The sequence below is a fragment of the Pteronotus mesoamericanus genome, unplaced genomic scaffold, assembly GCF_021234165.1.
Source record: "Pteronotus mesoamericanus isolate MK-2021 breed Mesoamerican mustached bat unplaced genomic scaffold, CSHL_Meso_final scaffold_54, whole genome shotgun sequence".
Lineage (NCBI taxonomy): Eukaryota > Metazoa > Chordata > Mammalia > Chiroptera > Mormoopidae > Pteronotus > Pteronotus mesoamericanus.
The window spans coordinates 36,922,487-36,949,862 of NW_026555321.1; the positions used below are offsets into that span (position 1 = coordinate 36,922,487).

General features: G+C 37.2%; 1 protein-coding gene across 14 annotated transcripts in view; it reads right to left on the bottom strand.

The window, feature by feature from the left end:
- The window catches only part of PBRM1 (polybromo 1), a 135,850-nt gene that overhangs the window by 88,022 nt on the left and 20,452 nt on the right, over positions 1 to 27,376 (bottom strand). For all 14 annotated transcript variants that reach the window (XM_054595639.1, XM_054595637.1, XM_054595638.1 and 11 more), the window contains 8 exons: positions 21,074 to 21,217; positions 18,624 to 18,740; positions 14,109 to 14,177; positions 7,485 to 7,583; positions 3,876 to 3,958; positions 3,075 to 3,170; positions 2,137 to 2,228; positions 170 to 383 (listed from right to left, as the gene is read on the bottom strand). In XM_054595639.1, coding sequence (XP_054451614.1) covers positions 170 to 383; positions 2,137 to 2,228; positions 3,075 to 3,170; positions 3,876 to 3,958; positions 7,485 to 7,583; positions 14,109 to 14,177; positions 18,624 to 18,740; positions 21,074 to 21,217 — 914 coding nt within the window. The remainder of the gene's footprint in view (positions 1 to 169; positions 384 to 2,136; positions 2,229 to 3,074; positions 3,171 to 3,875; positions 3,959 to 7,484; positions 7,584 to 14,108; positions 14,178 to 18,623; positions 18,741 to 21,073; positions 21,218 to 27,376) is intronic.

Genomic DNA, 27,376 nt, shown 5'->3' on the forward strand with positions numbered 1-27,376 from the left:
GTTAAAAAAAATTTATATCTCCCAACAGGACTGATATTTAAGTATACTCTAGACATGTGTTAAACATTTATACTTTTGATATCCTTTTCCATTTTCGGAAGGAAGATACATGTGCAGGCTCAACCACAAGAAAATGGATTTATAGCAAGTAATGTAGAAGACATCTTACCTGATCTGTTGTAGTGATATGGGCATTTTAATTTGCTGATAATAATCAGGGTATTTTTTCTTTGAAGGCAAATGGAAAAAAGGTTCAGCTATTAGCTGCCCTTGGTTATTCCGACAGCTCCTAACTGTGTCATAAAGCTGATATAAAGGATTTGAAACATCCATAAATGAAGTAATGCTCTCTGCTTCTGACTCTCCTTCTTCATAACGTGCAGCTAGGAAGACAAAAAAGGTATTTATAAGGAAAAGAACAATACTGTGAAAAGTTCTTTTTAACAACCTTCTGGGTTAAGTTACAGGTTTGAGAATACTTATTTTAAAAGAATAATCTCTAGCCTGCACTAAAGATGATGTTAGTAATGCTTAATATAATTGTGTGTTTACTTAGAGGAATGTTATATAAGAAACAGAGTAGAATGTTACATAGTAAAAGTTATACTGTTTTTAAAAGGTTACAGAATAATTCCTCTTTTTAAACCTGCCTTCTTCAGAGGCTCCCTGCTCTGTGTGACTGGCCAACAAAAGAACAAGTAGCCTTTCATGGTTCTCAGAAGCAAAATATAAAAGCTAAAACTATGAAATTCTCAGAAGAAAATGTAGGTGTAAATTTTCATGGCCTTGGATTAGGTAATTGACTGCCATCCACTTTCTTTTTTCTTTTTTTAAAAATTAATTGATTTTTAGAGAGAGAGGAAGGGTTAAGGGAGAGAGAAACACAAATTTTTTGTTTCACTTATTTAGGCATTTATTGGTTGATTTTTGTATATGTCCTGACTGGAGATTGAATCTGAAACTTTGGCATATTGTGGTGACGTTCTAACCAACTGAGCCACCCAGCTAGGGCCTACCTTGCTTTTCTTAAAAGCTGAAGTGACTAAATAATAATCCTTTTATGATTCAACAGTATTATTTATTAGAAAAAAAGGCAGTAAATACTTTTTTAGGAGTTTTGTAAATGGTGTGGTTTTCCATCAACTTATGTTACTATAAGATTAATGAAGTAACCAATTGTTAGAAGGAAACAAACATAATGTGAGTTGCTTTTATAATCAACAAAAAACAAAGGTAATGAAAAGATTTTTTTCAATTTTTGGTAATACCAGGCCTAATTTAAATTAAAAATATTTAATTCTGTAGATAAGCATAAGAAATTAAAGTTCATACTCTATTAAGTAGTCTATAGTAATTATGAAATTTTTACAGAAGACTTAGTACAATAACATACAGCTGGAAAAAATCTGTTGCATCACATTTGATTAGAAAATGAAAAGATATGCCAGAATACCTTCATGAAACAAATTTTATCTCTACATATAAAAATATATCTACAGTAAAATTTAAAATTTTTATCACACTTGAGAGAACAAGAGACAACGAAATCAAATATACTTCTACAGCTGTTCTTTAGGTTGCAATTTAACAAATTGTGTACTTTTGCATGGATTTTTAATGTTCAATGCCCTTTGTTGGATTTGTTTAAATGAGAATTTACCATGCTGCTCTTATTATAATCTACACCTATCTTTAAATCATAAGCTATAGTCGAGAAGAAACTGTAGCCTACTGTAAGGCTATAGCCTGACTGTAAGGCTATAACTTAACTGTAAGTCAATAACCTGAAAACCTAAGATGATATGAATGTCTTCTGGGATCCCCTGATGTTGTCACTAGTCTCACTATCACAGGTTGGAAACCAATCTGCTAAGGACCTGCTAACACTATCAAACCAATTGTTTTGAAAGAAGTATTTATTTTCTCAAATACAAACTTTATTTGAGACAAAATAACATAAAATAAGGTAATAAGCTTTTGACAAGTATGCCAACCCCAGAGTAAAATCAAAATGCAACAAAATAGCATGTACACTAAAAACTGACAAACTCCCAAGCAAACCAAAGTGATTGCAATTTTCCTTAATCAGAAGGACCCGCTGAAAAAGCATGGAGGTAGTCACAACGAAATGCCTACCAGCTAAAGCAGCATCCTCTTCACTTTCTGAGCCATACTGAAGTGCCATGGTAATTGCTGATAAACGACCCCCTTGGACTGCTCTTTTATTACTATAAAGAAAAATAAACAATTAGAAGACAAGGAAAGATATTACAATAACTTGGTTAGTTTATAGGAAATAGGAACTGATAACAAAGCATTCAAAGAAAAAGAATTTGTATTCAACTACTTCAATTTATCGTTGTATTTTTATATTCCCCATAATCAAATTTCTCCAGTGCCAATTTTTTCTCTTAGAAAACAGGGAGTGGTGTTAGAAAGCCTAAAGTAGGAATTTGTTTTCAATATAAATACAACACTGCTCCCTTATTTCATGAAAAATAAAGATTCATTCCTAATTACTAGTTAATTCTCTTTTTAGATGCTCATATTTGACACTGAACACAAATTTCATTATGAGCACAAAATGTTTTAGATTTTACCACATGTTTTACTGATAATATTAAAACATACCCAACAAACAACTTCACTTAAGCATTTCCTAAGAGGTGAGCTGAGGTCAGAGCTACTATAGTACCTCACCTTTTATTCTTTATTGATTTTAGAGAGGAGAGGGGAGGGAGGGAGACAGACAGACAGACAGACAGAAACATAGACAGACAGACAAACATTGTCTTGTTCCACTTATTTATGCACTCATTTCTTGACTCTTGCATGGGCCCTGACCAGGAATCGAAAACGCAACCATGGTGTATTGGGACAATGCTCTAACCAACTGAGCTACCAGCCAGGACAGTACTTCAAGCTTGTAAATAAGGTATTTGATAACAAAGTCTCATAATAACCCAAATATACACAAAAATATTACTTCAAGATAACCATCAAGCAAACGCTAGTATGTCTATCCTCATAAACACTGGTCATCTCTCTGACTAAACACACTCATTCTCTCTCACCGGTAATACTTGCTAGTGGGATTTCTCTCTTCACCAAGGCTTCCTTTACTGTGCGTGGAACCTGTCAGCCTGGCTGCTGTCAAATTTGATGAAGTCCTATCCAGAGATAAGATAAAAAAAACTTCAGAAAATTGACAGCTAAAATCAAAATACTGGGGAAACAACCATTTTCTTCTTTTTTTCTAAACAGAAATGCACAAATATTTCTGTGCAGTAGGCTTTGCTCCAAAACCTGGAGAATGGACCACAGCTGGTAGAGCTTATGGTCACTAAAGCAAATGTCAGGGTCAGAAGAAACTTTGAAAGTAGTCACTCAACATTTCCTGATCAACAGAATTCCAGAAGTAAGATTTGTTGAAAGTCATAGCCCAAGCACAAGAAAAAGCCAGGATAAGATTTTAGATCTTCTGACACCTGGCTAAATACTCTTGTAAATATAAACATATACTACTATATATGATATACAAATACCATAAAATTACCCGTGCTATATATAGTATACATTATATGTGTAACATATTATGTATAAATACCACTATATTATAATATATATATATAGAGCAGTAAGAGCATATAGTGACAATAAGTCTTAAAAAGTTGTTTCTGTTTAAAATAAAGCCATTCAGCTGCAATGAAGGTTCTGGGTAAGAATCCTCCCTACTTTCTTCAGAATCACATTATCAACTGTAAATATAATCTTGAAATGCAAAAGATTTCTTGTTTTCCACTGTAAAGATTTCACTAGCTAGAAAATTTGGCACATAATAAAAGCAAAAAGATTTTAGACATTTTTAAACCTACCTTATTCGAAGGCTTGACCTAGCCATTTCATGTTCAATTTCTGCCTTTTTCATATAAAATATTTTTTTAATAGAATTTGCATCCTGTCAAGACAAAATTACTTGGCTTACAAAAAGTATAGAAAAAAAAGGACAGTTTAAAATGCTCTCAATCATGCACTGGACACTTTCTATGACACTTCTTCCATCTGGAATAGCATTTTGTTTAATAGCCACAAAGCTGCATCCTCTAACCTTTCCACAAGCTTCCAAAACATCTTCATAATTAAATGTAAATTAAGAAGCCTCCTAGCTCTTTCACAATTAGTCAAGTAACAGAGACAAAAACCTAGTGATGAACAAGGAAAAACAGTGGTGAAAATAGAACGAACTCTGTGTACACTGGCCTAAACGTTGAAACAAATATGTACTTCTAAGATTAAAGACTGCAAGTAAACACACAATTAATGTACTCACTTAAATTACCTGCCTAGTAATATATCAAACCTGAAGTTTTCCTTCTCTCTATAATTTAGTTTACAGAAAATAATCACACCAAAAAGCGAGGTTCTTAGCTCTATCAACAATTGGTACAACACTATGTCTTATTAAGGACTAAGAATGCAAGGACTTCATAGTTCAGTCCTGTTCTCACTCAATGTTTCTTAAAAGATGAAAAATAAATGTTCAAATTATCAATCAAAAGCAACTGTATTTGAATCAACATTCTGAAAATCTAAATATTATACTCTCAAAAGATTTTCTGAACATCCTGTGCTAAATTCCCAATGATACACAAGCGGGACGCGCCCCCCCCCCCCCCCCCACCGGCCAAAAGCCAGATTTATCTTCTGGAGGGCAGGCCCATTGTAGTACATGCTTTCCCAGCTAGGTCAGTGTTCTAAGAACCCATCTGTATCAGTTTACCAGCTGGCATTGTTGTGAGAGGCTGCTTTTGGCTTTAGTGAAATATTTTTCAAAGCACGTGCCCATTTCCTGATAGGTGATTTACAAGTGCACCTGCCCACACTGCCTGAGTGTTTAGCAGTTTTTGACCAAACAAGGCAAGACCTCCATGCCCCTCCCTTCCTATTCACCCAATCTCACCCCAAGCACCTCATTTTTGTTTCCCCAGATGAAAAAATCCTCAAAGGGAAATGTTTTGCCAATGTGGAATATGTGAAACCAAAAAATGGCATAAACTGTAAAAGGCATGAAAATCGACGGTTTAAAAACTGTTCTGAGCAGTGGAAAAAACCATCTCAATATGTGTACTGCATCAAATGAGGTATATGAGGTCTGTCCGGAAAATGTCCGACCATTATTAATGTAACAAGAACAGTTTACACAACATCGCTGTAACCTAGCAGCCAAGGACTGGACTGGAATGCATATGTGTGAACAATTACAATGCCACTGTACTTGTCAGTGGGGGCAGTAGACGCTGTTGAGTGAGCATGTGTACTGTGGAGCCCTCACATTCAAAATGACTGAGCAAGTAGAGCAACAAATCTGCATCATATTTTGTGTTGAGCTTGAACATTCCTCCAGAAACTATTCAGATGATTTGGAAGACCACAGGTATGGGCAACTGGTGCTTGGTAGCTTCATCACAACAATGCATCTACTCACACATTATGTCTTGTTCAATTTTTGGCAAAACATCAAATCACCCAGTTGACTCAGCCCTTCTATAGACCAGATTTGGTGTCCTGAGACTTCTGACTTTTCCTAAAACTAAAATCCCCTTTCAAAAAGAGAGATTTCAGACCATAGGTGAGATTCAGGAAGATATGGCGGGGCAGCTGATAACAACTGGGAGAAGTGTGTGAGGTCCCAAGGTGCCTACTTTGTACGGGACTGAGGTGTCATTGTCCTATGCACAGTTTCTTGTATCCTGTATCTTCCATAAATATCTCTACTTTTCATATTACACGGGTGGATATCTTCTGGACAGACCTCGTATTATTAATTCAAGAAATTTCTACAAACAACTGTTCATAACAGGACTATAAAACTTCTATGAAGGGAACTGCAAAGTAATGAAATAGTCATTTTACATTGTGCATTATACTACATAGATTGCTTTTTATATTTATGAGGTTTAAATGCAGGGAACTAAATCAATATTATACTAAAAAGTGGATGAAAAACAAACCTTTTCTGGCATAAAGATATACGTATAGATGAATGGAATAGAACTAAATCCAGAAAAAAAACCCATACCAACTCAATGGGGAAAGAGTACTCTTTTCAACGTAAGATGCAAGGATAAATGAATATCCCTTGTAAAAGAATAAATGTGAACTCCTACCTCGTGTTTCAAAAATTAATTAAAATTGCATTAAAGACCTAAGTGTAAAAGCTAAAACTATAAAATTTTTAGAAGTTCATCTTTGTGGTCTTGGATGGAATAATGCTTTCTATTTTTCTTTTTTATCCCAGACCAACTTAAGTTTTTTCCTCAGTATTATTTTGTATTAGTTTCAGGTGTACAGCATAGTGGTTAGACAATCATATATTTTACAAAGTACTCCCCCTGATATTTCCAGGAACCACATATAGTTATTACAATACTGGTAATGATTTCTTCATAGGACACTAAAAACACAATTAACAAAAGAAAAAAACGACAAACTGGACTTACCAAAATTTAAAATGTTTTTGCGTCAAAGGACACTATCATAAAAGTGAAAAGACAATCCATTCAATGGGAGAAAATGTTTGTAAATCATATACTGGTGACTAGTCCAGACTAACTAAAAAATTCTAAGAATGCAACAATAAAAACATCGGTAACTCAATTAAAAATGGGCTAAGGACCAGAGCATACATTTTTTTCAAAGATACATGAATGGCACATGAAAAGACGTTCATGTCACCAATCATTAGGGAAATGCTAATCAAAACCACAATGAGACACTACTTCACACCCACTAGGATGGGTATAATAAAAAAACAAAAATGGGAAAAAAATGGGGTGTTGAGGAATTGCACTTCCATGTTGCTGGTGGGGATGTAAAATGGTGCAGCTGCTTTGGAAAATAGTGGTTCCTCCTATAGTTAACACGTGGCTCAGCAATTCCATTTCTAAGTATGTTAATAACCATGAAAAATAAAACATATCCCCATAAAAAATTATACATGAATGTTCATAGCAGCATTATTTATAATAGCCAAAAGAGTAGAAATAACTCAAATGTCCAGCAACTGATGAATGGGTAAATAAAACATGGCATACACATAGAACATTATTCAACAATGAAAAGAATGAGGCACTTAAAATGCTACAACATGTATACCTTGAAAATATTATCATAAGTAAAAGAAGAGAGTCACAAAGGACCACATATTATGATTTCATTTATATGCAGTGTCCAGAATAGGAAAACTTTCAGACACATAAAGTAGATTGGTGGTTGCCTAGGGTTGGGAAGTTGCGGGGAAACAAAGATTGACCGCTAACTCACTGTGGTGATGACTGCACATCTCTGTGAATATACTAAAAACCATTAAATTGTATTTTTCAGCTGAAATGTACAGTATATGACTTTCATCTCAATAAAGTTGTTATATAAAAATTAAGGTATCTACTCTTACCAACAAAAACAACAATAATAAAGAAACTAACCTTGAATACTTGAGAACCAGGTTCATTATAAGTTTTGGCATTTTTTGCTAGGAGATCTATATCTTTGGCCATTGCATGAATACTCTTGTAGCTTCCATTCTATAGTAAACAACAAAATACACAGGTTCCTCTTATTGAAAGTTAATCAGTATGACCTTTAAAAAAAAAAGAACTCCACATATTTTTGAATCGTTACCATGTTCCAAGACTTTATTGGAAAGTACATTTGAACAACATGTAAAGTCATCTTCTCTTTATAATCTATTAATATTGTCCATTTACGAACAAATTTTTGAGGTAAATAATAAAGTCAGAGCTAAATTATTCTCATGAAAACAACTTACAATTATCAAATAAGGTAAAAGTTGTTTTACCTAGCAAACACCTAGTGTCTATTCTGGTACCAACCACTGTTCTAAGTGCTTCGTTAATACTAATTCACTAAGTTGGACTTAATAGTGTGAAGTAAAACTTCTCTAGTTTCAAGGATCACTTCAAATAAAATAAAAGGCCAGTTTAGCACAGAGGTTAGTATTTTGTGAGTAACCATATCTTAAATCTTATTCAATCCAAAATAACCATGGAGACTCATAGTTGCCTCAATTTACATAGGAAAGGAAGGAGGGAGACTCTAGTCAAAAGGTACACATGAGAGCCACGGCAGGTGTGGCTCAGAGGACTGGGTGCAGTTCCATAAAGTGAAAGGTTGCAGGTTTGATTCCTGGTAAGGGCATATACTGGGTTGAGGCTTTGGTCTCTGGTCAGGATGGGTACAAGAGGCAACCAATTGATGTTTCTCTCTCTTTCTCCCTCCCTTCCCCTATATAAAAATAGATAAACAAAATCTTTAAAAAAACAAACAAAAGATACACTTGAGAAGGAGACAGAAATGAACAGACACGTTCTAGAGAGACTAAGAAAACCAAGTGCAGGAAAATTGGAGGGTTGGAGGGTAAGGAAAGGTAGAATCATGAGCACAGGCTGCATAGGTAGGGTAGGGAAAATGAGGCAGAGTCTAGAGAGCCAGGGAAAGCAGGGGAGCTGGTTATTTCCATGTAGGACCCAACATCTGAGCATCCTTTGTGGGGGAGAGGGGGAATCCCAGCACAGGTGATAGGGAAGGACCTACCTTACACAAAAGAGGGTACAAATAGGAAGAGGATAGCTTTGCCAGCAGCCTGGCAGCCAAGGCAAGGGGAAATAATTCATGCTTGAGTATTGAGGGACTAAAGACAACAGCAAGGGAATGGAAGGAATGCATTCCTAACTCCTAGAGGAGAGTGGAATCTAGAAGTGGAGCAGCGGGTGTCCAGGGCCCACAGTAGCAGATGACAGTGGAAACAGCAATGACACCACAAAGAGACTGTATATGACCTCAGCTGTGCCACAGTGGCCCTGAGTTCTATTTCCTATAGTTCTCCCACCTTCCTTCTCAATGGTTCCATGAGCTATTCAATGCTCTTTTCAAGGATTCCCTTCCCGCTTAAATTAGTCAGAGTTGGTTGGTTACTGGTGAACTGGTAACAAGGAGCTGTGACTCGCATCAGCAGGCATTAGAAAACTACTGACAAAAAAAGAAAACTAACGACAAGTCTCTGGGTAGTGGAATAACAGGAAGAAAGCTAGGGTCAGGAAGCAATACACAGAAAGGACTAGAGAGTCTCATCAGAGGAGGAGGAAAGACTACAATAATCATTCAGACAGAAGAGGACAAGGATCTTGATAAGTGTAATGGTGAAAGGAATAGCCTTCTCAGGGGCTTTCAAAAGGGAAAAAAGACAAGATAAGGTGAGAGGTCACAGAGAGAAGACTGGGGTTGAGGTAAGGGCATTTAAAGGTCCAATATGGTTTTCAGAATTATGAAAACACCTATCCCTTAGATAGACGTCAGGAATGCCAGGAATTTAGGTTCTGGGAGACTAAGTCACTCCCAGCAGCACCTACTGAGTTGCCTGAACAAAACAGGTAATACATTAGTGAATCTGTACTGTAAAATCAGTGTAAATGTTACTACGGTTCCAGTTGTCAGTCTTTCCTACTCTGTCAGAGGTTAAAGCCAAGGAAGTTTCTCCCCCCTGGCAAACCACTGTGCTTTCAGGCTCATTTCTCAATGAGACTATGTAACATAGTATTTTCCTTTTTGCTTTATCTGCTAGGAGCTCCAAACACTCCTTTCCTTGGGAGAATCAGTCATTCACACTGACCAAAGCCACATCCCATAGGTGCTCTGGAAGATATTTCACATACCTTATCACCAACTTCTACAACTCTGTGAAGCAGTAATACTACACTCAGTGTACCACAGAGGAAACAGGGAGGTCTCCTGACCAAACTGAAATAGGCTAATAAGAAGCAGAGCTGGGAAAATAGCCCATACCAGTCCAAATTATAAAAACTAGATTTTTGGTATAATTTAGCTCATTCTTCCTATACCTTCCTTAGCCTCTGATCATCAAAATTTAACTCTTGAGAGAAAACAAGATAGCAGAGGAATGAGTGGAAGTCACACTGACCTACTCCGAGGACCAACCTGGAATTACAACTAAATTGTGGAAAATCACCTGGAACAAACAACTGAACAATAGCGAGAGAGGAGCCTTGTAACCTCGGAGACGAAAGAATCGGCTTTAGCGCAATCTAACTGGTAAGGAGTGTGGTACAGACCTGAGAAGGCGGGCAGGGCACCCACAGGCAGCAGCACCATAAGGATACAGAAATGGCCAGTTGGATCCCTTCAGAAGAGTGAGGTCTAAACCAAAAGTGGGGATCTCTAGCCCACAGCACCAGAGCCCAAAAAGTACACAGAAAACAGCCAGCTGCGAAAAGTGGCAGGGTTGCTCTCTGCCAGAGACAGGCGGCTGGAGACACAGTCTTCTAAAGGGCCAACACCAAATTCTTATTTGCAGCCACTTACTGTGGTCTCTGGCAAAAGTGGGGGCAGAGTGGGCTAGGGACACCTGAGTAGAGACTAGGGAAGGAGACTTTGGGAAGAGAACTGAGAGAGTAGCCAGCAGGATATCGGTGCTGGCTGATTCCCCATGCAGCAGCAGCCATCTTCCTGGGGCACAGGCCACTCCCCCTAAGTGGCACCAGCGACAAAGGACCCAATAGCCTCACTCCTGGGTGGGATTCCACCCCACCCTACGCTGTCCAAACCACCTGCTGAGTGCAGAGTGGCAGCCACAGATAATAGATCCCTGGCTAAGGAGGGCACAGAGAGGTCTGGCGACACTCGAGGAGAGACTGGGGATGGAGGCTTTGGGGAGAGAACAGAGAGAGCAGCCGGTGGGATTCCAGTGCAGGCTCCTCCCCCATACGCACAAGCATGAAAGGACCCAATAACCCCGCCCCCAAGTGGGACTCCATCCAGCCCTGAGCTATGTAAGGTGCCCTGCTGAGGGCAGAGTGAATATATTGAAAGCTGGAGGAGACAGCCACAAACAGTAGATTCCTGGAAATCTCGAACAGACTGCCTAAGGTTAGACAGGGTCAACATCTGACATCATCAGAGGCAGATCCAGAAGGTAAAAACAGTGGTCTCCAACCACAGAAATTCACACCACAAAGTCAGGAAATCAAGACAGATCAACTTAAGAAGCAGAAGCAAAAGAGAAGAATCTCACAAATAATGGGAAGACAAAGAAATATGCCCCTCTTGAAGGGAAAGGAGGAATCCCCACAAATAGAACTAAATGAAATGGAGGCAAGTAAACTATCAGATATTGAGTTCCAAACAACGGTTCTAAGGAAACTCAGTGAGCTCAGTGAGCTCAGAGAGAATTACCAAAAACTACAGGGAAACTACGAGGAACTTACGGCAAACTATATCAGCATGAAAAAGGACATAGAAACTATCAATAAGAGACAAGTAGAAATGAAGAATACAATTTCTCAGTTGAAGAACACAGTAGAAGGAATCAAAAGCAGGCTAGATAAAGCTGAGGACCGAATCAGCAACCTGGAGGATAAGGTAGGAAAAAGTTCCCAGAAAGAGCAGGAAAATGAAAAAAAACTCAAAAAGAATGAAGAGGCATTGAGGGAAATGCAGGACAATGTGAAACATAATAATATCCGTATAATAGGGATACCAGAAGGAAAAGAGGAGGAGCAAGGGATCGAGAACCTGTCTGAAAAAGTCATGATGAAAAACTTCCCTAATTGGAGGAGAGAAAAAGTCACACAAGTCCAGGAAGCACAGAGGGTCCCATGCAAGAGGAACTCAATGAGGCCCACTCTGAGACACATCATAATTAAAATGGCAAAATGCAAAAACAGAGAATCCTAAAGCAAGCAAGGGAGAAACAGGTAGTAACATATAAGGGAGCCCCGATACGGCTAGCATCTAACTTCTCAACAGAAACACTATTAGCCAGAAGGGAATGGCAGGAAATATTCCAAGTCATGAAAAGCAAACGCCTGCAACCAAGAATGCTCTACCCAGCAAGGCTCTCAATTCACATGGAAGGAGAAATAAGGAGTTTCTCAGACAAAAGGCAGCTAAAAGAATACACCTCCACCAAACCAGCACTGCAAAATATGCTAAAAGGACTGCTTGAAGATGAAGAAAAAGTTTCTATAAATACCTAGTTCCTTTCAGAGTTGCCAATACTTGATATTACCAATATTTTTAATAATCATTAATCTGATTGTGACAATGATGTTAATTGTTCCTTTACTATTTGTTGAAACTAAACCTGTTTTAGTATATTTCTTGTCTATTTCTATTTTTTTTTTTTTAAAGGCTTTAAATGACTTTTTGGTATTCTTTATCCATCTATTGATTAAAGGTTTGTATAACTTTTTTCCCTAAAAAACAAACAAAAAAAAAACTATTAACCATTTTTTGGATGTGTTGCAAATACTTTTCTATTCTATTCCTTGTCCTTTAACTTTTTTTATATGTATATTATTATATAATTAAATGTTTAATATAGTCATATTGTCAATATTTACTTTATAGCTTCTGGGTTTGAATATTTTATACTTACTGCATTCAAATCCAGAAGTTTGAATGCAGTAAGTATAGTTTCCTGCAGTAAGTATAGTTTCCAGTAAGTTATGGAAAATATTAGTTTTATTTTCTTCTAAAACGCCTTAGAGTCTACATATTGATTTTTAACTCACCTGGATATTTCTTGTATTATGTGTGAAATAGGGCTCTACATTTGTTTTAATTCAAGTAATAGTGGTCTGTGCACCTTATTTGTTGAATGAGCCTTATTTTACCCACTGATTTGAAATATCAGTTTAATCATATATTGTTAGACAGATATATATGTTTTTCTCTAGAATGTTTATTATATTTCATTGATCTACTTGATAATTTCTGTGCTGGTGTCATGTTTGTTTAATTTCTGAGACTTTACAATGGTTTTAAATTTTTTAAATATTTTATAATTAACTTTGACATTTATAAATAAATAAATAAAATCAGCATTTAAGAAAGAAATAGAGAGAGAGAGATGGAACTCCTACCTTTTGTGACAACATGGATGGAACTGGAGAATATTAAGCTAAGTGAAATAAGCCAGTTGATGAAAGACAAATACCGTATGATCTCACCTCTAAGTGGACTCTATTCAACAAAATAAACTAATGAACAAAATAAACCACAGGTACAGAAACATGGAGCAGACTGAAAGTGACCAGAGGGGATGGGGAAAGAGGACAATGGTGGAAAGAAAGGGAAGGGACTAGACAAAGAACATGTATGAATGACCCATGGACATGGACAATAGAGTGGGAATTGACTGTGGGAGTGGGGGGTCGGGGTGGGATGGGTGGAGGGGGGTAAAGGGGGAAAAATTGAGACAACTATAATAGAATAAATATGATTTATAAATTTAAAATAAATAAATAAAAAGGAAAAATCCAAAATTTAACTCTCATTCATTCTCATTTGTTCAATTAATCATTATCGAGCACCTTGCTACCCTGTGGAGAGAAGGAACAGTGTAGGGGTTGAGAGCACAGACTCTGAAGTCAGACTTCCTGAGTTCAAATCTTACCTCTTCTCCTTACTAGCTGATGACTTGGGCAAATGACTTACCATCTGTTTCAATTGCTCATCTCTAAAATGGGAATAATAGTATCTACCTCACAGAGTTGTAATAATTAATTAATATATATAATATAAAACACATAAAACAGAGCAGGCACCTAGCAATCCCAGGTGCCTGTTACTGCTGGAGATACACAAAGGGGGGGCACTCAAAGAGAAGAAAGTCTCTGACCTAATACTCTAACAATCTGTTATAGGTAATTTTTATTTTGAGATATCCTAAAACTATTTGGAAGCAGATAAAAATAAGCAACAAAGCCTTTACTGCCAATGTACTTTTCACAATGAAAAATGTCCACAATCAATGTTTTTTAATTATTGTCCGAAGAGCAAGATATAATATGCCGATGAAGTTTACTTTCTTCCCTACAGAAAAACATGCAAAAAGAATGCTATGCTGCTGCCTCCAAAGCTATAATCAGTGACTCCACTTTACTTGCTTACATTATGTTAATGTAATCACCCCTTACAGAGACATCTGCTCCCTTTTCTAAAAGCCCTTAAGAAAGGACATAGGCCAATCTACCGTAAACCACTATGATCGCATATGGTCATCTTCATACCTGTATCCTCTGGGCAATGGTCTTGAGATCTATAGGTTCCTTAATTATTGCATAATAGTCTGGATATTGCTGAAAGACAAAAAGCCAGCTAATGAGAAACAAGCAAGAACACTGACACTGACAAACAACTGAGCAGCTCTGTGAGATTCAAAATTAAAGACACAGCTGTACAACATATTGTTTGCTGTATTTAAAGCAGAAAGAATTTGGGTTTAGCTTCATAAACTACCCAATAGCATACTGTACAAGTTTACAGTTAGTACTGATTAGGTAAATATCATTATACAACTAATACACCACCGCTTGATGTTTTAAAAAATTCTAAATTCACAGAATCACAAATTAAAGGTCCTAAGATATAGATAGATGAGTCCATACTGATACCATGAGTCCATATAGATAGATAGATAGATAGATAGATAGATAGATAGATACACCTAGAAATGAAGTAGAGGAATGTTTTTTGAAGGGTTTATTATAGGTTCTCTTAATTTTGCAATCTAACTAATATAATTATAGCTTATTTCACATAAAATTCTCAGGGATCTATAAGAAGTTATGTTGCAATATTTGTTAAGTTTCATGTTTAACTTAATGCTTACACATTTTAAATGAAACTATGTTTAAGAAACAAAGTTCTGTTTTCTTATAAAGTATTTGCTTATCACAATATTTAAAGTTACACACATTAGAGGAACGTCCTTGAAGGGTTTCACAAAGGCTAGAGTGCATGCACTGCCCTGAGCTTCTCCTACAGGTTATGTTCCTTTGATGAAATAATTAAAATTGGCCAAAAAAGTTGGGAGATCTCTCAGGTGGAAGAGGTGTCAGAGGCAGTCAGATTGTACCCTCCAGGCTCTTCATAGCTGTTTAAATCATGGAACCCAAACAGCGATGAGGAAAAGCAGAAGGACACAGCTTTCACTCAATTAACTAGGCTGAAGGGATGATCTCAGTGATGTTTCACCTTATATGATCCCTCAGCTTACTCTCTATTTTCTTAACCTTACTACTCCTTTGTTTGCTTGGATGAAACCCCTTTCCTGTCCACTCTCTTCAAATTCTACTTCTGAAATAGTGTAGAAGACATATTATGGCACAGCCACCCAAGCTACACACAATGTAATCTAGGCTACTGGTCCACAGAGTCCCAACCCACCACTCCCATTTAGCCAGTCCCACTTGGGAGGGATTTATAAAGGAAAGGCAAAAACTGTCCTCCCCTCCTTGTCATCTTTTGAATCATTACACCCTCAGGGACCACTGGGTACCTGCTTTCCCCAACCAATAGCTGCTGCATGATGTCCCAGAAAGCTTTCCCAGAATGGGGGAACTAGGTATAATTGGGTGGGTCAAAAAGTTCATTTGTTTTTGATAGTGTCTTATCAACGTGCATTTTTTAAAAACTTATCAAAATTGGTGAATTTCTGTGTAGCCACTTTAATATTGAAGGTGAAAGAAAGTAACATTTTCAGCATATTACTATTTCAAGAAAGGTAAAAACGTAACAAACACACAAAAAAGATTTGTGTAATATATGGAGAAAATGCTGTGATTGACTGAATATGTCAAAAGTGGTTTGCGAAGTTTCATGCTGGAGGTTTCTCACTGGATGATCCTCCACCACCAGGTAGACCATTAAAGTTGATAGTGATCAAATTGAGACATTAATTGAGATCAGTGTTATACCACGCAGGAGACAGCTAACATACTCAAAATATCCAAATCAATAAAGTTATTGGTGAAAATGAAAAATGTTTTCTTTTATGGAAAAAATTAAACAGACTCTTTGGGCAGCATGATAGTATTTTTATTGCTCCAAATCACCCTTGGTGGTTTGACTAATACTGATTACCTCCTGCAAAGTAATAATAAACCTTGAGTAAAGATTGTACTTGTTTCTCACAATTTTTTTATTTTAGTAAAATATACCTAAGATTTACTATCTAATAATTTTAAGTATACAGTTCAGTTATGGTGCACTCATCACCATCATCCACCTCTAGAACTTTTCATCTTCCCAAACTGAACATCCATACCCATTAAATAATAACTCACCACTTTACCCCTCCTGCCAGACTCTGGAAATTGCGGTTCTACTTTCTATCTCTATGAATTTGACTACCCTAAATAACTCTTCTATGAAGAATCGTACAATATTTGTCCTTTTGTGTGTGGCCTATTCACTTACCAAAATGCATTTTAGGGTTCTTTCTTATTTTAGCACATACCAGAATTTCATTTAAAACTTTTAAAGGCCAAATAATACTCCATAGTGTGTACATACCACATTTAATTTATCCATTCATCTGTTGAGGGATACTTGGGCTTCTTCCATGTTTTAGCTATAATGAATAATACTGCTATGAACATAGGTGTTCAAATACCTCTTTGAAACTCTGCTTTCACTCCTTTTAGGTATATACCCAAAATACAATTTCTGGCTTATATGGTAATTCTATGTTTTAATTTTTTTCTGAAGAATCGTCTTACTTTTCCTCTTTTCTTGAAATTTTAAACTTATGTCCAATATAAGCATTACAGTTTTCTAATCAGATCCACACTTAGGACAGTCATGGTTATTGGTTATATATGCTTTATATCTAATGTAATAACTGTCCTATAACTACTCAACACATACCTTTATAACTAGTCTTTTTCTTTTTTCTCTTTGTCTTTAATATTTGCCATTTTAATTATGACATGTCTTGGAGTGGGCCTCACTGGGTTCCTCTGTGCTTTCTGGACTTGTGTGACAAGTTTTTCTCTTCTCAACTTAGGGAAGTTTTCCATCATGACTTTTTCAAATAGGTTCTCTATCCCTTGCTCCTCCTCTTCTCCTTCTGGTATCCCTATTATACGGATATTATTATGTTTCACATTGTCCTGCATTTCCCTCAATGCCTCTTCATTCTTATTGAGTCTTTTTTCATTTTCCTGCTCTTTCTGGGAGCTTTTTTCCTACCTTATCCTCCAGGTTGCTGATTCGGTCCTCAGCTTTATCTAGCCTGCTTTTGATTCCTTCTACTGTGTTCTTCAACTGAGAAATTGTATTCTTCATTTCCACTTGTCTCTTATTGATAGTTTCTATGTCCTTTTTCATGCTGATATAGTTTGCAGTAAGTTCCTCGTAGTTTCCCTGTAGTTTTTGGTAATTCTCTCTGAGCTCACTGAGTTTCCTTAGAACCGCTGTTTGGAACTCAGTGTCTAATAGTTTATTTGCCTCTACTTCATTTAGTTCTCTTCGTTGGGATGTCTCCTTTCCCTTTGACTGGGGGGTGTCTCTGTCTTCCCATTATTTGTGAGACCCTTTTTTGCTTCTGCTTCTTAAATTGATCTGTCTTGATTTCCTGACTTTGTGGTGTGAACTTCTATGGTAGGAGACTGCTGTTTTTTCTTTCTGGATTTGCCTCTGATGATGTCAGATGTTGACCCTGTCTAACCTTAGGCAGTCTGTTCAAGACTTCCAGGAATCTACTGTTTGTGGCTGTCTCCTTCAGCTGTTCTAGTCTTGTTGATGACTAGTGGGGAAAACTGCATGCCATTTTTCAGTCAACAAGCACTTTTTGTACATCTATGGTATGCTGGGTTCCAACTACATGATAGGGACACAAAAGAAAATATGGCTTTGTGCTTATCCTTAAGAAATTCAGGGTCTAGGGAAGGAGGTAGATACAAAAGTAAATGATCACAATGGAAATACGCACTTTCAGTGGGGTACTTTTAAAAGTGGAAATTTTTGTCATTCCACAGGCTCATATGTTAAGGTGTGAAGTCAGAGGGACCCTAACACTTTTAGAGGGTTTTACCTGTCTAGAAAACCTCTTCCTCTTTGGGGTAGAAATGTACCTATTAGGTCTGTTTCTCTTCATCACTAGATGATTAAGGAGAACTAAGAGAGGAAGACCTCATATATCTTCTTCTCATTCTGTCTCCTGAGCAAAGACAATGTTTCTTGTCTTTTAAAAATAAAAGGTTTAGTTTAGCTGTTTATTTTATCATTTAGAATTACCCATCTTAGAAACAACCCATAAGTCCATCAACAGATGAACAGATAAACACAATGTGGTATAAACAAACTGTACATACAATGCACAATAAAGTTATATTTTAATGGGTACAGAGTTATGGTTTAGGAAGGTGAAAAGTTCTGAAGACAGATGGTGGTAATGGTTGCACAATCATATGAAGGTACCTAATACCACTGAACTGTACACTTAAAATGGTTAAATAATCATCATGTTATGTATATTTTCTAACAATAAAAAAAAGCAAAAAGAATTATCAATCAAAAAACAAAAACTCTTCAAAACCCACAATCTTCTGGCCAAGTAAAATGATGAAACATATCTTATGTGTGTGCTGCTGAGACCGCAAGGAGGATCTCTTGGCTACTTCCAATGTCTTCCATTAACTGTACCGTATTTAGTAAGAGTAAAATTTTTGAAGTACTTAAAAAAAAAAAACCAACCACCAGCACACTTTAATTCATCTGTCTTTAATTGTATCACTTACCACTTTAGAAGGCAGTTTCTGAAATAGTTCGCTAATGAGATGTCCTGACGGATTTGTGGCTACAACTATGGCTTCAAGAAGCTGCTCCAGGATCTCCTTCAAGTAACTTGGAGAAGACTGGGAGGAGGGGATTGGGAGCAAGAAGAGAGGGGAGTAATGAATACTCTATGAGAGAAATTAAAAATAAATGCTGATATTAAATAGTTTCTGAAGTTTGAAAGCCAACTCAAAAGAGCAACTTTTAAACAGTACTTATTTTAAGTACAAGTTTTAAAAATACCACAGAGATGTTCTGATGCTGAATATGGTGACTGTACTCTCAGAATAGCATATGTGAAACCAATGAGGCTTCTTCTATATTTCAGTAACTAAATCCTTTGGACCAGGTCCTTTTACTAAACTCCAATCCACAGTAAACATTGCAACAGTATATGTATAACTGGTTAGAAATGCATACCTTTTTAGGGCCTGTGTAACTGACACAGGAAAATATGCCCCATGCTACCCAGACATTTCTACATCTGTTGTTCATATCTACTAAAGTCTTCATGTTCTGGTAGAATAACTGCATATATAAACTGGGAACAACATACTTTTCACTATAGGGTGCTCTGCCAGATCTAACAACAGAATTCTGATTTTGACAAAACTGAATGCAGATCAAGTCAATTGATTTGCTCTCCAGATGGCTCACTTATTCCTACCTTAGTCACTGTTCAACATGGGAAAGTATATATCCCAAAGAGAACCTGGCCAGTTTCTACAGTGAGCAATGGGATGTCTCAGTCAAGGTTTACATTAAATGTTACTTCAAGTCCAAACCATGTTTTGTGCATATAAAATAAAGATTAATGGTTATTTCTCATTTAAATCATAAAAGCATGACTATTTTTGTCCTAACTCAACAGGTCTTTTCATTTAGTATAGTCTCAATACTAAGGTACAACATTAACTCCAGAGAGAGAGCTTTAACAAATCTCTTGGGTCCACAACATTGCCTGGCAAAAAAAAGACACATAATAAAAATTTAACATATAAGACATGTGATTAGTTGAGAGTCCCCAATCAGATAAGCATAGAGAACCAACATAACACCAATGGAAGGCAGACTAAAATATTCCTGTTTCAGTCATTTACTTCCTGGCTAAAATAATATATAGTACGACAGAGTTAGCTTCAAAAAGAGAAGAGGTATATTCTCTAACCAAGATTCCTCTCCTCCCAGTTGTACCAGTGACTTTGTGTTGCAGTTGACAAAGGGAATAGAACGTATAAATGAATTCATACAATCTATTCCCACAGTTGGGAAAACTCCAAGGACATCATTCTTAATTTAAAAATGAGAAGTTTGAAAATTTGTTCTTCCTTCTTAAGAACCTTAGGGCAGTAAGAATCTCGAGAAGTATAAATATGTATGTGCAAGATCCTTCCAATTTCCTACTGAAAGAAACACAGGCAATTCCAGAATGCAGGCAATTTTCATTTTTCAGTAGCACTTTGGAAGCCTATAATGAGGCTGAGCCCCCAATAGGTAATGAATGTTCTGTACAAGAAAGCATGGGATAAGTTGCTACTACTACATTAATATTAGAAAGTAAAATTTCAAGGAATACCTGGTTAACTGCCTTTTACCTGATTCCAATCATTTAATTTCTAGAAAGAAATTGACAAGTTCCCTGGGAACTTGATTTTAAGACTCCAAGAAGTTATGTTCTGAGAAATTCACCCACCATTTCTGTGTTGAGTTTTCAGGAAAGAAAAGCAAATGCTCTGCTTTGGGTATCTTACTATTCAGCTTCAGAAGAGAGATGTAATTTCTTTTATCATTCTTTTTCCTCTTTCCAAGCATGTGTGTTCATTCAGCAAGAATTTATCAGTACCTACAAGTCAGGCACAGTCTAGATGCCAGGAATAGATTAATAAGGTGATATCTTTTGTGGACTATAATTCTACACAGAGGAAGACAGAAAGTAAACATGTAATCTAATAAACAAGTTATTTCACCAAGTAATATAGTGGTAAAGACTGAAGCCCACAGAACAGAGTGATGTGATGATGGAAAAGGAGGAGTGTGGAGCACACAATTTAGATAGGATGGTCAAGAAAGTTCTCTCCCCGCTGACATTAAGTGATATTAGTATAATGAAAAAGAGCCAATGAGAGCAAAAGTGAAAGGAAGCAACAATGAAAAAAAACCTCAAAACCTGAGCAGGATATATGCATTAGATAAGAGCAATTCATAAAAACAACTATGCATGGAGCACACTGTCCAGGATATCCTAGGATCTCTTTAATTGCAGTGAGGCTCTCTGGCTATACTATGCCCCTTTTCCCTACCAGTTAGTTACCAACACAATTATGTAGAAAACCTACAACAGCTCAGAGGAAATCTCAGGGGCCTTGTCCACATCCCAACAGGCCTCTATCACTCATTCCAACTGCATACTTACTCCTTCAGTTACTGTGCCTTGATTGTCTTGCCCATCTTCATCATCATCTTCATCATCTGCTTCTCCTTTCTGAACAAACTCATTTCTTGTTCGAAGATACAAATCCCAGAGTTTGCAAGCAGCTTTATATTCAGGAGAATCTGGCTGTACATTATCAAAGAGAAGAGAAAAAATAACCACTTTATTATTTTATTGTAAATCAAATCCTGTTCCAGCAGAGACTGGTATTCTAAGACAACTTCAAAAAGTCTATTACACATTTTAAACTCCCTATAATTAAAAGATACAGGGGCCTCAATTTCTCTTCTCAAGAATTAAGTGCAGCCCTGACCAGTGTGGCTCAGTTGGCTGGAGTGCTGTCCCATAACTGAAGGGCTGCAAGTTTGTTCCCCAGTTTAAGCACGTACGATCCCCGATCCGGGTGTGTGTAGGGAGCAGCCAATTGGTGTTTCTTTCTCAGATCGATGTTTATCTCTTTCCCTTTCTCTCTCTAAAAAAGCAATGGAAAAGAAAAAATGTCCTCGGGTGAGGGTTAAAAAAAAACAAACAACACAAGAACTAAGTGTATGTTTTAAAGGTATTCTGAAATCATATTAATTTATCTATGCTTTATCTTATTACAGAAAGACTTATGCAGGAGAAAAATGATTTGCTAAATTAAGACTAATTATTACTAAGAAAGATAATTTAAAGAATAAGATCTGGTGCAGCCACTATGGTTAACAGTATGGAGATTCCTAAAAAAAAAAACCAAAAAAATTGATCTAACATAAGACCCAGCAATTCTACTTCTGAGTATTTACTCATGGAAAACAAAAACACTAATTCAAAAAGACATATGCATCCCTATGTTCATTTCAGCATTATTTAGAATAGTCAAGATATGGAAGCAACCTAGAAGTGTGTGTATGCATATATACAAATGGAGTATTACACAGCAGTAAAAAAAGAACATTCTGACATTTGTAACATGGCCCTAGAGGGTATTATGCTAAGCAAAATAAATCAAAGGAAAATGCTGTATGGTTTCATTTATATGTGGAATGTAAAAAAACCAAATGAACAATAACAACAAAAAAAAAAGATTCATAGAAACACAGGCCCATGGGATGGTGACCAGATGGGAGGATGGAAATATTGGGGAACGGGTAAAAAAGGTAAAGGGGAATACAGTCAGTAGTACTATAGCAAGTTTGTACAGTGATAGACAATTAATAGAATTAGTGGAGTGTTCACATTGTAAGGTACGGAGATATCACTATACTGTACACCTGAAACTAATATAATATTGTATACCAACTATACTTAAAATAAAAGATAAGGCCCAATATAAAGGATACAAGTCAAAAGGATAGAAGCTAATTATTGTTCTGATAACATATCTAAGATTTTTACAAGTATTTAAGGACGCTGGTCAAGATGGAGGCACAGCTAAAACCATAGCAAAAATTCCAACTAAAATACAAAACAACTATCACCCAGAATCACCAGAAAACTGAGCTGGATGGAAGTCTGACAACTGAGGAATTAGTTACATTCACCCATACAGGTAGGAGGGGCGGAGACACAGAGAGGCAAACAGGCAGTCCCACACCCACGTGTGGTGGCTAAAAATCAGGAGGGACACCTCAGGAACAAGGGATCCCAGCCCCACAGCAGACCACTCAGCCCAGGATTCCAGTGCCAGGAGGTAAGTCTCCATAACTTCTGGCTGTAAAACACAGTGGGGGTTGGCGCGGTGGAAGAAACTGCAGGATTCTAAGGCATCTCCTCTTATAGGGCTCACAACAGACTTAGGACATACACAGACTCTTCCTCTGGGCTCCAGCATCAGGGCAGCAGCTGGAAGGGCACCAGTGGCAAACAAGGAGAAACTGAAGTATCTGGCATCAGGGCAAAAGCCAGGGGACAGCTTCCTCCTGGACAAAACTCTAGAGACCAGGAAGCAGCACTATCTGAGCCTTTCTGAGCCTTCCCCCACACGGAGCCACAGAGCATGGACACCATATCGGGGACTCCATCAAACTTGCTCACACAGGTTGCCTCACCCTGAGGATTACCTAAGGCTGTGCCCCATCCAACTTATTGGTGTTGCTTTTCTACCATAGGCCACACTACTGATAGAGGGAATCAAAGAAGCTCTATAAAGCAGCTCTACCTAATACATAGAAAACAAACACAGGGAGGCTCCCAAAATGAGGAGACAAAGAAATACGACTCAAATGAAAGAACAGATCAAAACTCCAGAAAAAGAACTAAACAAAAATGAGAAAAGCAATCTATCAGATGCAGAGTTCAAAACACTGATTATGATGCTCAAAGAACTCACTGAGAACTTATACAGCATAAAAAACAACAGCAGAAATGAAGGTTACACTAAGTGAAATAAAGAAAAATTTACAGGTAATCAAAAGTGGAATAGATGAAGCCAAGAATCAAATTAAAGATTTGGAACAGAAGGAAAAGAAAAACCATTAAATCGGAACAGCAAGAAGGAAAAAGAATCCAAAAAACCAAGGACAGGCTATGGAGGCTCTGGGATAACTTCAAATGTACCAACACTCAAATCATAAGGGTGTCAGAGGAAAAAGACAAAGAGCAAGAAATGAAAAACTTATTTGAAACAATAATGAAAAAAACTTCCCTAATTTGGTGAAGGAAATAGATATGCAAGTCCAAGAAGCAGAGTGCCAAACAAGATGGACACAAAGAGGACCACACCAAGACACATCATAATTAAAATGCCAAAGATTAAAGATAAAGAATTTTAACAACAGCAAGAGGAAAGCTAAGGAACTACCTACAAAGGAGTTCCCATAAGACTGTCAGCTGATTTCTCAAAAGAAACTTTGTAGGCTAGAAGGGACTGGGCAAGAAATGTTCTAAGTGATGTAAAGCAAGGACCTACAGCCTAGATTACTTTATCCAGCAAAGCTATCATTTAGAAATGAAGGGCAGATAAAGTGCTTCCCAAACAAGGTAAAGCTAATGGAGTTCATCATCACCAAGCCACTGTTATATGAAATGTTACAGGGAACTATATGAGAAAAAGCTCAAAACTATGAACATTAAAATGGCAACAAATGCACAACTATCAACAAGTGAATCTAAAAAACAAACTAAGCAAACAAGCAGAACAAAAACAGAATCATAGATATGGAGATCATTTGGAGGGTTAGCAGTTGGGACGTGGAATAGGGAAGAAGTGGGAAAAGGTGCAGGGATTAAAAAGGACGAAATGATTGATACAAAACAGGCAGGGCAATGTTAAAAAGCATAGGAAATGGAGAAGCCAAAGAACTATATGTATGGCCCATGGACGTGAACTAAGAGGGGTGACTGACAGATGGAATGGGTGGTACAGGGTATGGGGGGGTCAAAGGGGTAAAAACTGGGACAATTTTAATAACATAATCAATAAAATATATTTTAAAATATTATTTAATATCTTATCTGAAGATTTCTTTTCCTAAAGTATAGTGGTGATGAACTCTAATTGAAACTTTCAAGTAAAAACAATGATCGATGCCATTTTAGAAAAACAAAGAAACCAATAAAACTTTAAAAATACACCCATATGCTGCCAATAAAGAGTAAGCAACGTTCATAAAAGCAAGATAGAGTGAAAGTGGGAACGCAGATGAGCAAGCAGAAAACTGAAACCAATGTTAACCTTGATGGCATTTGTAAGGCAAGACAAACTTGAGCTTTGCAAGGCCCTTCAAGGATGCAAGGACAGGAGATAAAAGGCAAAATTTCACCAGAAGTTGGACTCCAAAGTCCATGGCTACATTATAAGTGTAAGTTCAAAACAATTCATTTTCTGCACTGCCAAGGAATAAGAAAGACTATACACCCTAACCTGCACTCTGCTCAATCCACACCTATCTCAGTCACGGCACTGTAGGAAAAGAAGAGCTGTCATGACGTAAATCTGAGAACTCTTCAGCATGAGCTAGCCCTAAAAAGATAGGCCCGGCGCCTGGAATAAGCAACAAATCTCTTCTCTGGGTAAACCCACCGTAATCTGAGCCTCAAAGAATCTCTAGAGATAAAGTTCCAAGAAATTATAGCTCATGGTAAAAATTCATGAAACATAAGAATAAAAGAATCACAACAGAAAGCTAGCAGAAATGACAGCAAGTCATACTTGGAAATACTTCAGATATTGGAATTATCTCCCATGGAATAAAAAAATATGTTGAATACGTTTTAAGAAACTATGGGATTAAAGATATAAGCAAAGCACAGGAAACCCTAAAAAACCTACTACCAAAATATGAAAAATAGAATATTAAAATGTATAAAGTCAATAGATTGGTTTAAAAGATTTGAAAGAAAATTGGAAGAACTAAAAAGCAATACAAACATAAAAAAGAGACTATGAAAGGTTAAGGGAAATGGAGACCTAAGAGAGCTGTAACATAATTTTCAATCTGAGTTCTTTAAGTAGAAGAAAGAGAACGTGGCAAAGGCAATAAGCAGACATAATGGTTGAAAACTTAGCAGAACTGGTGAAAAACACCAATTCTAATTTATATAAAAAGATATTCATATCTAAATGAATCACAGTAATGCTACAGAATACCAAAGACAAAAAATACTAAAGATAGGCATAAATGAAAGACAGATAACCCGTAAAGACTGTTATTTATTTATGTATGTATGTATGTATGTATGTATGTATGTATTTTCTTAAAGGTTTTATTTATTTATTTTTAAGGACGGGAGAAGGAGGAAGAGACAGAAACACTGATGTGTGGGAGGAACATCGACTAGTTGCCTGTTATGCCCCCAGCTGGGGACCTGGCCCACAACCCAGGTATGTGCCCTGACCAGGAATCAAACCCGTGACCTTTAAGTTCATAGGCCAACGCTCAATCCACTAAGCAACACAAGCCAGGCATATTTATTTATTTTTAGAGAGAGAGAAAGGAAGGGAGAAAGACAGGAAGAGAGACATTGATGTGAGAGAGAACCATCAATCTCCTGAATGCTCCCTGTCCGGGGACCAATCCTGCAACCGCAGCACGTACGCTGACTGGATATTAAATGAGACTGAAAACCTTTAAAGGAACCACAATTATATTTAGAGATGACTTCTCAAGAGCAATAAAAGAACGAAGAATAAGGAAAGTAGTAAATTTGTGAGTAAAACTAAATACTGACTATATGGAACAATACTATTTTATGGGATTAAAAATGTGCCACAAAGAACTAAAATATAAAACATCAGTAGCAAAAATAGAGAGATCAGAGTTGAATTACTCTCATTCATTGTATTTAGTCAGAAGGTTTAAGATGCTGATTAAATTTGACTTTGATAATTTAGTAACAGATTATTAAACCCTCTTAGATAAGAACTAAAAGTTTATCCACAGATCTTACCACTTTCAAATTACTGAGGGAATAAGACAGAATAAATTAAAAATAAAGTGATACCAGAGCTCCGCCCAAGATGGAGGCCCTGGTAGATATACTTGGCTTCCTCACACAACCAAAAGGAAACAACCAATTTAAAAACAAAAAACAACCAGAACTGCCAGAAAATCTAATTGTATGGAAATCCAACAACCAAAGAGTTAAAGAACCACCATTCATCCAGACTTGTAAGAGGGGCAGCGATGGGCAGTGGGGGGAGGAGAGGACATGAGGCAAGGCAGCAGCTGGCTGACCGGGCAATCCCACATTTGCATTCAGATAAACCATGAGAAACAACTGGAGCATGAGATACACCGCACAACTCAGGGTTCCAGTGTGGGGGGAAAAAAAGCCTCAGAACCTCTGGCTATAAAAACTTGTAGGGGTTGTGCTGACGGGAGAAACTGCCACTCTCGTGAAAGCAGGTGAGAGCCAAGCAAGCGGCACTGTTACCTCTCTGACCCCTCCCCCGCATATAGCACCACAGCCCAGGGAAGTAGGTGTCGTCCCCCACCCGCCCCTGGGGAATACCTAAGGCTCCAGCCCCTTGCAACGTAACAGGTGCACCACGACAAAGGAATACAGCCCAAATGAAAGAGCAGATCAAAACTCCACAAAAAGAACTAAGCAATGAGGAGACAGCCAACCTATCAGATGCAGAGTTCAAAATGCTGGTAATCAGGATGCTCACAGAAATGACTGAGTACAGTCGCAAAGTAAAGAGAGAAGTGAAGGCTGTACAAAGTGAAATTAAGAAAAATATACAGGGAACCAACAGTGAAGGGAAGGAAACCAGGACTCAAATCAACTACTTGGAGCAGATAGAACAGAATGAAGAAACAAGAATTCAAAAAAATGAAGAGAGGCTTAGGAATCTCTGGG